General features: G+C 39.3%; 1 protein-coding gene across 1 annotated transcript in view; it reads right to left on the bottom strand.

Moving 5' to 3' along the window:
- The window catches only part of MBNL2 (muscleblind like splicing regulator 2), a 94,130-nt gene that overhangs the window by 17,835 nt on the left and 62,986 nt on the right, over positions 1 to 13,309 (bottom strand). The window contains 6 exon segments of the mRNA XM_050332461.1: positions 250 to 344; positions 1,764 to 1,799; positions 5,051 to 5,156; positions 5,159 to 5,204; positions 5,898 to 5,951; positions 12,290 to 12,553. Coding sequence (XP_050188418.1) covers positions 250 to 344; positions 1,764 to 1,799; positions 5,051 to 5,156; positions 5,159 to 5,204; positions 5,898 to 5,951; positions 12,290 to 12,553 — 601 coding nt within the window.

The raw sequence follows: 13,309 nt of genomic DNA, 5'->3' as shown, positions 1-13,309 counted from the left end.
CGCAACACAAAACACAGCTACATCATTATTTGCAACAAATGTTAACTCTAAATAAGTGCAACCTGTCCCACAAACACTTGCTATAAACGACTTAAAAATAAACGTAAAATTTGATGGGGTAAACACAGAAATAAAAAAAAATTCTCCGGGAGAATTTTTTTTGTTTAAAAAAAAAAAAATTAAAATAAAAATCTCAGCACTCATTTAGAGTTCAGGATCTTGTGAAAGAAAGCTTTAAAAGGAGCAAACCTGATTTGCTGTGGCTGTTGCGGCGAAGGGAACACTTGTTGCAGGAGTTGTTGCTGCAGAGACAGTGGCGGCCGTAGCGTTGTGCATCATGGGTACTTTCAGGAGGGGAACCATGGAAGCAATGAACAGGAGGGTGCAGCATTATGGTAAGAGAAGTGGTATTTTTGGCATGGTGAATATCAAGAGCGGCAAGCCATCGTCATGGGTTAAACCGGCAGATGGCATGCAATCACAGTGCAAAGCGAGAAAGCGTGGCGGAGAAATAAAAAAAAAGGGAAAATAGCTTATTACAAGTACAATTAAAGGAAGGTTGTCAACACAATCGGCGATTCCCAGAAAAAAAAAGAGTAAGGACCACTGAAAATGTGACTCTGTTGTCTCTAAGAAGGTGGTTACTTGTGCAAATGAGGTCTTTACCAAAATAGCCCGTTACCTGCGCATTGTTATATGAGGTTATTTGTTTTCCCCCAATATAGACGTAAATCACTTCAAAATAAAATTCTACTAAAAAAAGCCCCAGTGGTTTGAACTGGGAAGAAAACTGATCAATGTTTATCTTAATTTTTAAACACAATTAAACATTAATTATTTTCATGTATCTTCATTTTGAAGTAAGCCAGATACTCGCTGTCTTCCTTTATAATCCAATTTACGCATTTTTTCCTACTAGCACTGCGTAACTGTTTGACTTTATCAGAGTTAAATTACCATCTGCTTTGAGGCAAAAATCAGGAGAGGGATGATGATAGTTTTCCTGATATAAATATTACTTTGTTTGATCTAAAAAAGCAAGATTGATTTTGTGAAAGTCACTGCTTTTGCTCATTTTAAGAATGAATTTTAATCAGCATCTTCATGGGGGAATTATTAACTTGATGTTTTAAAGGCTTGATATTTTAGCTGTTTTATCTGAGTAGGCCCAAAAAAACCCAAAAAATAAAATCACTGGGATAGGGCTATAGAAGAAAGATTACTTCTTAGAGGCTGTCGCATTGGACTTCACCCTTGCATGCCCAAAATGTTAATTTCAAGCTGCAAATATATTTAAAGGAGGAGTGAGATTCAGATCACAAGTTTCAACAGAATCTCTGTGGATCAAAGTAGGCATTTCTGGGAAACGCTGATAAAACTTTCTAACACACAGCAAAGGAGAAATAGGCACACCACTATGAAACTTTAAAACACTGATGAAAATTTGCTGGCTCTTTCCAGTATTTTATGATTTTATAGTACTAGCCAATATAAAATATAAAGAGAAATAAAACTTTGAAAACTGAAAAGCAGACTGGAATTCATGGTATTATGCTTTTGCAGTGTAGTTGTTATAGCAGGTGATATCACATCTAAACTGCAGCTTCCATCTACAAATCTAAACACTCTGCAAAGTCAACCAGAAGGACAAACGAACCTTTAATTCTAGTCAGTGTCTAAATCTCACCTAGGATTTTTGAAACAAGTGAATACACATCATATACAGTAGAAAAAAGAGATCAATAAAGAAATTTGGAACCTACCAATACTGGTAGCGGGTGTCATGCACAAAACTGACCCTGCGTGTCATGCAATGATAGGTGGAAAAAGTGGATAAAGGGAAGAAACAGGTTAGCCGTTTAGAGTTAACATTCAAAGTGAGATTCAAGCATAACCACAAAGAAGTAAGTTAGTTAAATGAAACTGTAAGGTCATTCATAGTTTTGCTTTAGCACAAAAAGGTGATTGTGTTGTTACTAAACTCCTGAATATACTGTGTGATTTTTGGCACGTTTCTGTGCATATTCAGGATACTTCATAAACTTTTTACTTATTAATTTTATCATTTCACATAGTACTTTTGTAGCAACAGGTTTTTTGTTTATAGAAACATCTTTGGTTAAAGGTCACGCTATTTGGGAATTTTAGAACTCACTGCATAATTCAGACAGCTCAACATTGCACAGATCAACATTCACCAACTTTCTGACATGAGGCAGAGAAAGAAGTTAAAATGAAATTAAGACAATATTATTCTGCAGGGGCTTTGCCAAATTTGCGTTTGATGTTAATGTACCCATTCTTAACATAACTGGAGGAGGAGCCTTGCTTCTGGAGAAAATAAACACTACTTTGACAATTCCCCAAGCTAAACACCTCAAAGTCTGTAATGTTGCAGCAGAAGGCCCCCAGTGCACCTCAGAGATGCTGTGGAAGGACTGATTGCCTGGAATGCTTAACCTTTCTGGAAAGACCAAATGGAGAAAGACATCAGCATATTTTCAGTACAGTACATACAGCAAGCTGGTGAAGGCACGCGGGGAAGGAGACTGGCCCCAGGTACCTGCATATATGACACAAAGCCGAATATGCTCCCTCGTATTCCTGCTTAATTACTACCGCAGCCCCTTATAGGACTCTCGCAGTACTGGTGTAACTATGAATGACCTTACCCAAGAACAGTTCCCAGAGAATACACAAAGTTCCTCCTCTAGAGGCTGTAGAAACACTAACAAACAGCAATGGAAAGAGAGAAAAGGTCTCTTGTTTTTAAGATTGTTCACCAAACAATAAGGAGAAGGTGACAAAGCAATCAAACCGATGTAAAACAAACAAAGTGCAGAACTTCAGAGGTAAGCCATGCTAAGTCAAGCCCCACACTTTTTGTTAGGGGAGCCAGTGGTTAAGAAAGCAGAGGAGTTATATAAAACAATTAAGTTTTATATATATTCCAGCAGCAAAACTTGTTTTAAAATTTAACACACACACGCACACACACACATACACACACACACAAGGAACACGTTTGAAAATTATATCAGTTTAGAAAATACCACATAATCATTTAAAATGCAACAGATAATGTCATGCACTGCTCCTTAGATCTGGGTGGCATGACAGTCCTTACACCCACCAAATCCAACCTTCCAAGGAAATGTGGGAATATCGATGCAGCATCTTTAATGGAAAGCTCATGACACCCACTCATATAGAGGGGGTTTCCCTTTCCTGACCTTGTCCCATACCCCACTTCTCTCTCTAATATCTTTTCTAGGTGCTGATGGTGTTTGAAAAGAGCAGGAGGTTCATCACTTTGAGAAAGGTTTTCTACTTTGGGGCTTGAGCTCCATCTGCTACGTTATACCTCTGTTTTTGTTTTTTTTCATGCACTTGTTTTGGGGCTTGCCAACCACCTGGCCTGTAAGGTTTAGTTCCAAGATCCACCCTTCCCGCCATCAGAAATTTGTCAGATAAAACTATAATTACAACCATTAGCTGGAAAGAGGGACACACAATAAAAGTACAAAAAGTGAGCTACTTAAGGAAGCATGAACACTCCAAAATCTGGAAAATATCCAAATGCTCTTTCACTGAAAAAGGTTTAAACTACTGTATTTTCCATAGTTAATTTAAAGTCCTTGGCAAATAATAGCAATAAGCCCCAAAAGGGAGTGCTTAAGAAGGAAAAACACCTATCGCGCTGCAAATTCTCAGGGTTTCAATGTAAAATAAATTTGTGGAAATTTCTGCATATATTTGTAAGCACAGGGCAGTCTTCCATTCATGTCCAAATAGGCAGTCTCACGATTTTTTTTTTTCCCAAACACTCCCATAAATGTCAGTGTGTTTTCTGCCACAGATATTCTGGTGCACCAATGTGCTAAAAATACAGCACGCTATAACTTACTATTATAAATACGGGGGCAGGCTCCAAGGTTGTTACTGAGGCCTTATAGAAAAATTCCATGAAGTCAAAGCCATCTGTGTTTGTTTTTTATCTTTAAAAACATATGGGAATGCTGATAGATTGGGAAATCATCATGTGTTGAGTTTCATTCCTTCTTTAACCGACATTATTTCTATAAACTAAAATAACATTGCTGAAATGTCCAATGCATTTGTAAACACGTAGTTTTAAACGATTCTGGAAGTTCACACTGGATAACATTCTGATACTAAAATACATTATCAGTTAATTATGAATGAAATCGCAGAATTCTTTAGGCAGGATATTTACCTTTGGGAAGTTTGGAGTGGGGGTGACTGACATAATTTAAAGGGTTATGTTGTTACTGTTTACACAAGCACCTAGCACATTCCTTCTCTCACAGTGTTAAAGAGAAGCCCTGCCACCAGCCATGGTGCTGTTCAAACCATCTCTGAATGCTCTGATTTTTACAGTTATGAGCACTGAAATGTAAATTACATTCACTCATCTTCAGATCATCCTTATGAGGAATTATAACCCCAGCTATGAGCCGCAAATGCTAGGAAAAGTTCTGGTGGTGTTCCAAAATGAGAACCACAAAAATGCATATGATGCCTCAAAGTCATTTAGTGCAGCTACAGCGAGCAGTGTGTTTTGCCAGTATTGACTGCAAGGTTATGGCTGGTGTTCCCCGTCTCAGGGTGCTCATATGCAGCTGGGATGATCCCCACGGCTGCACAACAGCAGCCAAGGGAGCAGGAGGATGCTGTGGCATCTCTGGAGTGTGATGCTTTTCCCAGCATTTTTGTTAGCGGAACTTTGCCCTCTTGACATCTAGGTGAGTGCTGGCTGATACAAGTCAAAATCCAGCCAGTTTAAGGTAGGCAAAAAAGGGGCAAACTCTGGACGATGATGAGCAAGGCTGTGAATGTGCAAAAATGCAGCTCAACAGCATGTTGAAATTTCTCCTTGAATTGCCATCCTTTGCAAGAGGAATTAAAGTAATGTGTAATCATCCGTGCAGACTTCACCTCAAGTGGGACAGGAGTCAGTTAAGTGCAACTGCCTGACAGGGAGGCTACCCAAGAAACACAAAATTGATTCAGTGTGGGTACAACATACCTGTTGGGATAAACGCTGCATGTTGCTGCAACTGAGCATTGGCAAGAGCCTGTTGATAGTGCAAGACACTGGGATTGAAAACGGCACTGGCACCATTGCTTTTTTCAAGTGCTTGTCTCTTTGGTAAAGGGTGAAGAACACCAGGAGGAAAGGCCTGTAAATAAGAAAGTTAGTTAAAATGGCGCCATTTTTAAGACGTTGTCTGTAACATATATATAAATACAAAAACTTAGTATTTTTTAAAGCAGCTAAAGATGCCTCGCCATGCATATTAACTCAAAGCACAGCAATGTAAAATGAGTGAAATTTTGTTATTGATAGCAAAAGCATGGTACCATTAACCTAAAACTGTAGCAGCACAACTACTGAAAAGAAACGTTTGCTTTAGAGCAACGAAAATGGCATTGCCTTTAAGTAGGTTTTCAAATACTACAGGGAGAAAAAACCACTTGTGTTTCATTGCCAAGTATTTTATTTTATTTTTTTAGTTTAAATATAATTTCCTATTATTATACAGATTAATGGATTACGTTACACGTTTTCAATTACAAAAGCAGTTTTATCTCAATTCGACTTTTCATGAGAGATTTAAAAAAGATGAAACTGTGTTAGGAACCAAACTAAATAGTCTGCGGTTTATTACGTATGAGAATGAGATGGATAAATAGAGCTTCCGGTAAATTAACGAGTATGTGAAATCATTTCCGGTTGATGTTTGAAAAGTAAAGCGATACAAATTTCATTAGTTGCTTCTCTGAAGGAAAAAAAATAAATAAATAAAATCAACCAAAAAAAAAAAAAAAAAAAAAAAGCTACATGCAAAGCAAAAGGTGAAAGGTCAAAGTACCAGGTCTACAGTTGCTTCGAGAGGTCGCTTCATTGCTTTGGCAGTCGACTGAGTCTTTTAATAACAGGCAGCGAGCACATGATGGCAGTGGGCCAATGGGAGTCAAGCGAATTAACATACAGGTAAACAGCAAGCAGAGGTGCATCATGGGAACGGCATTGCATTTGTGGATAGGTGAGAAGGAAAAAAATATTCTGAATGCAATATACAACATACAAAACACTAGGCATGCACAACAACAAAAATGTCTTCTAAAGAAATGAATATTACATTTTGAATTAGTACCGAAGCAAAAATGCATCTACTATACCTTAGTTAAAAGCATATAAGAGAGTAAAATATAGATGTTTGAAATTCAGGAAAGTTGAGTAAAACAGCAGCTTGCAGACACTATTAAGCATCATATAAACACTTCAGAGAGATGCAAAAAGTTTTAAGGATACGCCTATAAGAATTCCTGATAAGTTAGTTAAGTCACATTTTAAAGTGGCAAAATCAATTTGAGAGGCTACATTTTCAAATGCAAAGCACTAGTGAAAGTTGTAATGCATTATGAATGCTATTAACATCAGTGCTTACAAGGCAAAGGTATTTTAATTTAGAGAAATGAATCATTGAACAGATTTGGGATTCAAAATGAGAGAGGTTCTCCTTTGCCAATACAAATCAGAGTACCTCATACGTCTAGTTACACTAACTTATCATTAATTCCTTATTTTTCCTCCTACAGCTGGGTCATTTTTGTAGATTTTTTTTCCTTGTGACTTACCACATTACATTGAGAGGGAAAAAAGTCTTTCAGAATTGAAAACATACTTTCTAAATTTTGCTGCAACCTTCAGTACTAGCTTCAGGTCAGGAGCAGGGAGTCAAAATATTGCTCCAGTTCATAAGCGAGCATTAACCTAAGAGTTATGGTACTAGTCCAGCATTATTAATTTTTTAAAAGAAAGTATTTAGGCATAGTACATAGGCATATACATTTATGTATACTTTCATAATAAGATCAAACTTATGGCTGATATGCTAGCATTCTGTAAAGATCTTTCTCATACAAAATATTACTTTCAAGTTTTATAATGTAAACAATTCTTACAAACATTTAGAAAGGAAAGAAAAATTTACTTTGAAATCAAAATTTTTGCTTTTGTTTTTTAAACACAGGCTGGTATTTAGCTCTTTTTAGAATATACAGATTATGTCAACCTTGAAATCAGTATGTGGAAATAAGGAACAAAAGTGGGGGAAAAAGAAAAGGACAAGGCACAAAATGCATGCATAGAGCTTGTGGTCACAAGCTTAGGTAGTGCCAACAGGGTATTTTGCAGGATAGTCCTCATTTTGCTTATTCCTTGTTCCTGTCTCTGTTGCATGAGTCTTCTTGACACCATCTCCATCTCTCCTTTGGCACTTTTCTGGACTATATACCCTGATCAACAGGATCTGCTCATCTGTCTGCGTCCAAGACCCACACATAACAAGAAACACCTGGTGCAAAATGAGTATCTGGACAGACTTCTGTCTAAGCAGGGCACCGTGCAGCCAAGGTGTGATACCCGCCACAGGTACCACCAAATGGGTGTCATTCTGCCTGTATGGAGCACAGCCTCAGATCCACTCTGCCTCTAGCACAGACTGAAGTCTATACAGAGGTCAAGCAGTACATCTGAATTCAGCATTATGCAATGATGAAGTCCACAAATTCAAATCCACATCACTAAGACTAAAGAGTTTCAGTTACTTACACTTATTATCCAAATGCAGACCTTATCTGATCTCACTTGTTAACTGATTATCTCTTTGTTTATTATCACCTTTCTCCAATTCTCCATGCTCTTCCTAACCTCACCTTCCTACTTTGAAGCTTATTGCTGGCACTCCCCTCAACTTCCACAGCAAGTTCAGTCTCTCAGTTTTCCCAACCCAAAGGCTTTAACTTGATCTGTTTCTAAACCTACTCATCAACCTCATTTCCATGTAGTCTCCCACTCTTTTCATGCTTTCAAACTGCTCATTTTTCTCTCCTACAGTCATACTTTCTTTTATTTCATCCTGATAGTAAAATGTCCTTTGCCTCTTTCTGTTCCATCAGGTTATCTCCTTCTTAACATTTGATCTCCTACATAACTAACAACCAAAAAAATCAATAGCTACAGGATGGAGAAAGAAAGGCTACAGAAAGGAAATAAAGATAATAATAAAAATTATCAAAGATCCAAGACACAGTATTTGTCTGCCATATGTCACGTTGGTACATTATAATGTCTCCTGGCATACAAGTAAGATCCACACAGCAGTGGCCTCCGTGGATATGCAAGGAGCTCCTGACTAAATTCAAACACAAAAAGGAAAGCACATAAGAGGCAGGAGCAGGGACAGATGGCTCAGGAGGAACTGGGACACAGCCTGAACATGCAGGGATATGTTAGGAGAGTCAAAGATCACCTGGAGTTGAATCTGGCAAGAGATGTGAAAGACAACAAGGAGGGCTTCTCCAAGTGCATCAGCAACAAAAGGAAGACTAGGGAAAATGTGTTTCCACTGCTGAATGGGGCAGGTAACCTGGTGACACAGGACATTGAGAAGGCTGAGGTTCTAACAATCCTTTCCACGTCTGTCTTTACTGGCAAGACACGCCTTCAAGACAGTGGGAGACCAGTGGGAAAGTCTGAAGTGAAGATTTATCCTTGGAGGAGGATGATCAGGACAGAAAACATATAAACAAGCTGGATGTACACAAATCCATAGGAACTAACAGATGGGTGCTGAGGGAGCTGGCCAATGTCACTGCAAAGTTACTCTTAGTTATCTTTGAAAGATCCCACTGACTAGGCAAAGTTCCCGAAGACTGCAAGAAAGTAAATGGTACTCCTATCTTCAAAAAGGTCAGGAAGGAAGGTCTGAGGACTCACAGGTTGGTTAACCTCCCCTTAGTCTCTGGAAGAGCAAACAAATCCTCCTGAAAACCATCTGCAAACATATGAAAGCCAAGATGGTGATGAAAAGTAGTGAGCATAGATTTCTGAAGGGGAAATTGTGCTTAACCAATCTGACAGCCTTCTATGATGAGACTGGCTTGGTGGGTGAAGTGAGAGCAATGGATGTTCTTTCTCTTGACTTTAAAAAGGTTTTCAACACCATTTCATCCTCATAGACAGTCATATTTTAGTATGGGCTAAATGGGAAACAGTAGGACTCCCAGTGTCTAAAACTCGGAGGAGTGACTGATACAGAAGACAGATGTGCTGCCACATAGCAGGACCTAGAAAGTCTAGAGAAATGGGCACAGAGGAACTTCACTAAGTTCAACAAAGAGAAATACCAAGTCTCACACCCAGGGAGGAACAGCCCCAAGCACCAGTACACACTGTGGGCCACCAAGATTTGGCAAAAAAGACCCTCAAGACCTTGGTGGACACCAAGACAGCAGTGCACCCTCACAGCAAAGGCAGCTGATGGCATACTGGGCTGCAATAGGAAGAGCATCACCAACAGATGCTGAGACATGATCCTTCCCCTCTACTCAGTGCTACTGTAGCCACATATGGAGTGCTATGTCCAAGTCTGGGCACACCAGTACAAGAAAGGTATGGACACACTAGAAAACAGTCCCATAAAGGGCCCAAAAATGATGGAGGGACTGGAGCACCTCTTACCTGAGGAAAGGCTGGGAGAACAGAGATTTTTTTGGCCTGGAGAAGAGAAGATACAGGGGAAAATCTCATCAATGTATACAAGTACCCGACAGCAGGGTAGAGATAGAGCGAGACTCTTCTCGGTGGTGCCCAGTGACAGGACAAAAGGCAATGGGAACAAATGCCAATACAAGAAATTCCATTTAAATGTAAGATTTTAAAACAAGGAAGTATTTCTTTTTACTGGTAGTAGGGAGCAGGTTGTCAAGAGAAGCTGTGGAGTCTCCATCCTTGGAGGCTTCATTAGGCCAAACAGGCAGGTACTGGGCAATCTATTCTAGCTCACCCTGCTTGAGCAAGGGAAATGAGCTAGGTGATCTCCAGAGTCCCTTCCAATACCAACTATGAATTCACATTTTCATTTAGGCTGTACAGTCTTCTGTGATGTTTTATGCTCTCTGAAGCACCATATGAATATTCAGAGTTCCACAAGCACAATGACATGTAACACCCTCTTTTAATGCATCTTTACATTTAACCCATACGTGTACCCCTTTTACGATGGCTTTCCCCTTTCATTTTACTTCAAATGATTGGGTCACCAAGTATATCAGAGTGCAAATTTCTAACCCTTAGTGTACAGAAACACAGATAGTGCATGTTCTGCAAAGTTGCAGAAGGCAGAACTTATTGCCTTCCAACAGTCTTACCAGCTTTGCCTGCAGTGCTCCAGGCCTACGCACAACTCTCATCCTTAAAAGTACCTTGGGCTCCCCTGGGAAGGAAAACCTCTAGGACACAATTTCAACCTGTGAGCAAAGTGCAAGTGAACCCGATAGGTAAGCACTTGCATTTTTCCCTTTTGCTCTCTAGATCCAACTGAGTATTCTTGGTCATTCCTGGGTGGCCTTGCAGTTACGTAAGGCCCTTTCTACCACTTTTTTGTTGTTATTGCCATTCTGGTGATTTTTCATTCGCTCTATCTGATTATTTCAAGTCTATATTAACCAAAACATAGTTGAATTGCAAAGAATCTTGTCCGTTTGCTAGTCTAAATATGACATTAGAATATTTTGTACATATTTTTCTGCAAAACGTTACTCTGTTCTGCTGCCTTCTCCAGTAACATTAGACTGCTAACATTTCAATTCTGTTTTTCCAATGATGCTTCATCTTGCTTTGAGGCTAATGCAACTCCACTTAAGGCTTATTTAAAATCACAGAATATATGTACAACCATTACTGAAGTGCAAAAAAAAAAAAATCCACTCATCTCTCTCCTTTCTTCTTTAGTATAGTGCCTAGAAATAATACACTCTCTAAATGAACAATAAATATTGCACAACAGAAGCTAATCAGAATAAAAACCCAACCTTCTTTGCTTTAATTTCCAGATGGTATTCCATTTCTGCAAGCACAGCAAACTTTAACTAAAAATCATCCAATTTGAAACAGAGACTGTTAGAGTAATAGAGAAAGAATATTAAAACTGAAGAAATATTATTCTGCTTGGTGGTTTATGTTCTTGCATAACTTATCCTTTATCCCTCAAAAAAGTCTGGTCTTCGCTAATTGGCTAAATACAATAGCTTGGGGTAGTTATATACTGTACTGTATTGTGTTTCTGGTAGGCTTTTTACCCAGAGAATAACTGTATTGTCTATAACTATTGTATGCACTGCCCACAAGTCCACAAACCACATCTGCTTAATTATTCGTCCACTGCCAGCAACGAGGACAACGATTCTTTGATTTGCTGCCAGCAGTTTTGTCTCCCAATTCAGATCTTGCATGTTTGATTTATTTAACTTTATCAATACCTCTCTAAATTTATCAACTTTCCTGGTAGCAACTGTAAGAGGGATCCAATACTGGTAAATGGATGGGCTGACTTGTCTGAACAGTTTTAAGTAAGAGGTTAAAATAACAGAAAATAAAAGCTCTCAATCTCTTTTCTTCTGACTGTAGCTACAGTGCTTTTTCCTAATGATTCCCCTTTTAGTTTACTACTTTTAAACCCCATGATTCAAGTAACTAGCCCATGACAGTGGGAGAGGCAAGAAATCTCTTGCCATGAGATTCATCTAACCAAAGTTCAAAAAGATACAGGCAACACTTTTTCGTCTTTGGGGATAGCTTTGTATCTACAGAGGGCAGTTCTTTCTCATCCTCAGACAGGTACTAATGGTAGATCAGAGCAGTGTGCTTGTTTTTCCCTGCTCAAGGGGGACCAAGGTGGCCAGCTAATTAACTGTGACTGCTCAGGTGGAGTGTGTTGAATCTCAGTTCAGGTTTCTGTTCCTCTACTGATCTCTGAGGCAAATGCTTCTCTTTCCTTTTCTTCCTTTTCTTCCAAATTTCCACATGTATATCTGTCATCAAAGAGCTAAAACAGCATATGTGTCCCTGTCCTCCTGGAGACACTGAACCTTATCAGTTTTGTTTCTGTTTGGAAATACTAGGGGCAAATTTTACATATAATCAAGGCAGAGAACAGAAGTGGTATAGAGTGTCATTTGCTTCACTGTCTTGAATAGAAATACAGCATTAAAATAAGGGCATAAAGAAAAAAAGTGCTTCCTCCCATCAAGCAATAGTAATAGTTTTAAAAATTCTTATCTTTTACCAAAATAAAAAAAAAAAAAAAAGAAAAATTTTACAAAAAGAGGCAAAAGAGAAAAGAAAGTATAAGCAAACAGCATTAAATTCAAGCAAAATAGGCATTAAAAAAAGGCAGCCATATAAGCCAGCACTTACCATCACAGTCGCAGCTGCCGCAGCTGCCTGGGCTGCCACTGCAGCCTGGTTGGCTTGGTGTTGCGCCGCTTTGATTTTGGCCTGCAAATGTGCAGGAGGGTGAAAATACTTGCATTTCTCCCTCATGCAACGACCTTTTATGTAATCCATACACACGGTTACGGTGTTGTCGTTTGTGTCAATCATTGTGCTGTCTGCTGGATGCGCAAAGCGGCAATCAGTCTCTCCACGCGCACAGTTTCCCCGCTGGAACTCCCTGCACACCTACGTGCAAAACAACACATGTTGCAGGGGTAGAAGCTCCGTGCAAGGTGAAAGGGCAAGGAGAGCCCCGTGCCCCCAAAAGACAGACCTGGCACTTTCCCCAGTTAGTTTGAGTTTTACAGCGAATCCAATTTATTAAACCCTTCATCTTCTGCTGGGAGAGGGAAATGCATCTATTTTACCCTTGTGTTCTTGGCTCCTCGCGTAGCTCTGCAGTACAGCGGCTAAATGAACTTGACATGCAACAGAAGAATTCACAAGTGCCTTTCCTTTTTCCCATTTAGAAAACAGCTGGGAAGGATACTTACTGAAGTAACTACCCCTGCAAAACCAGCTGGGAATGGCAAAATATTCTGTCCCTTTCTGACTACACTTTATATTCTTGCAGGCTGACTGGTAGGGAAGGAGTTCCTCTTGCTGAAAGTCAGCGAAGACACATGTCAGGTGCACTGTATTTTATAAGGAGTCTACAAACAAAATTGAGAGCCTTCTTAAAAATAATTTTCAAATATGAGGAGAATTAACTTCTTTTCCTAAGAAGAAATGTGTCTACTAAATGTAGACACTACTGCTTAGGCTGTTGGGAAAGGATATTCATTTCTGCAAGTCATTTGGCCTTCTTATGTACTTAGATCACAGATTCCACTGAGTCCAGCCATGCAGAGATCCATCAACACCCGGGACACTCTGCACATAGCTGAGGGCTTGTCCCTTCCACCTGCTGCAAGGTTGGTAACATTCAACATGTCCATTTGC

The sequence above is a fragment of the Myiozetetes cayanensis genome, unplaced genomic scaffold (genome assembly GCF_022539395.1).
Source record: "Myiozetetes cayanensis isolate MyiCay16 unplaced genomic scaffold, myiCay2020 scf5-8, whole genome shotgun sequence".
Lineage (NCBI taxonomy): Eukaryota > Metazoa > Chordata > Aves > Passeriformes > Tyrannidae > Myiozetetes > Myiozetetes cayanensis.
Note: the sequence above shows the minus strand (reverse complement) of the source record. Positions and strands in the feature narration are given on the sequence as shown.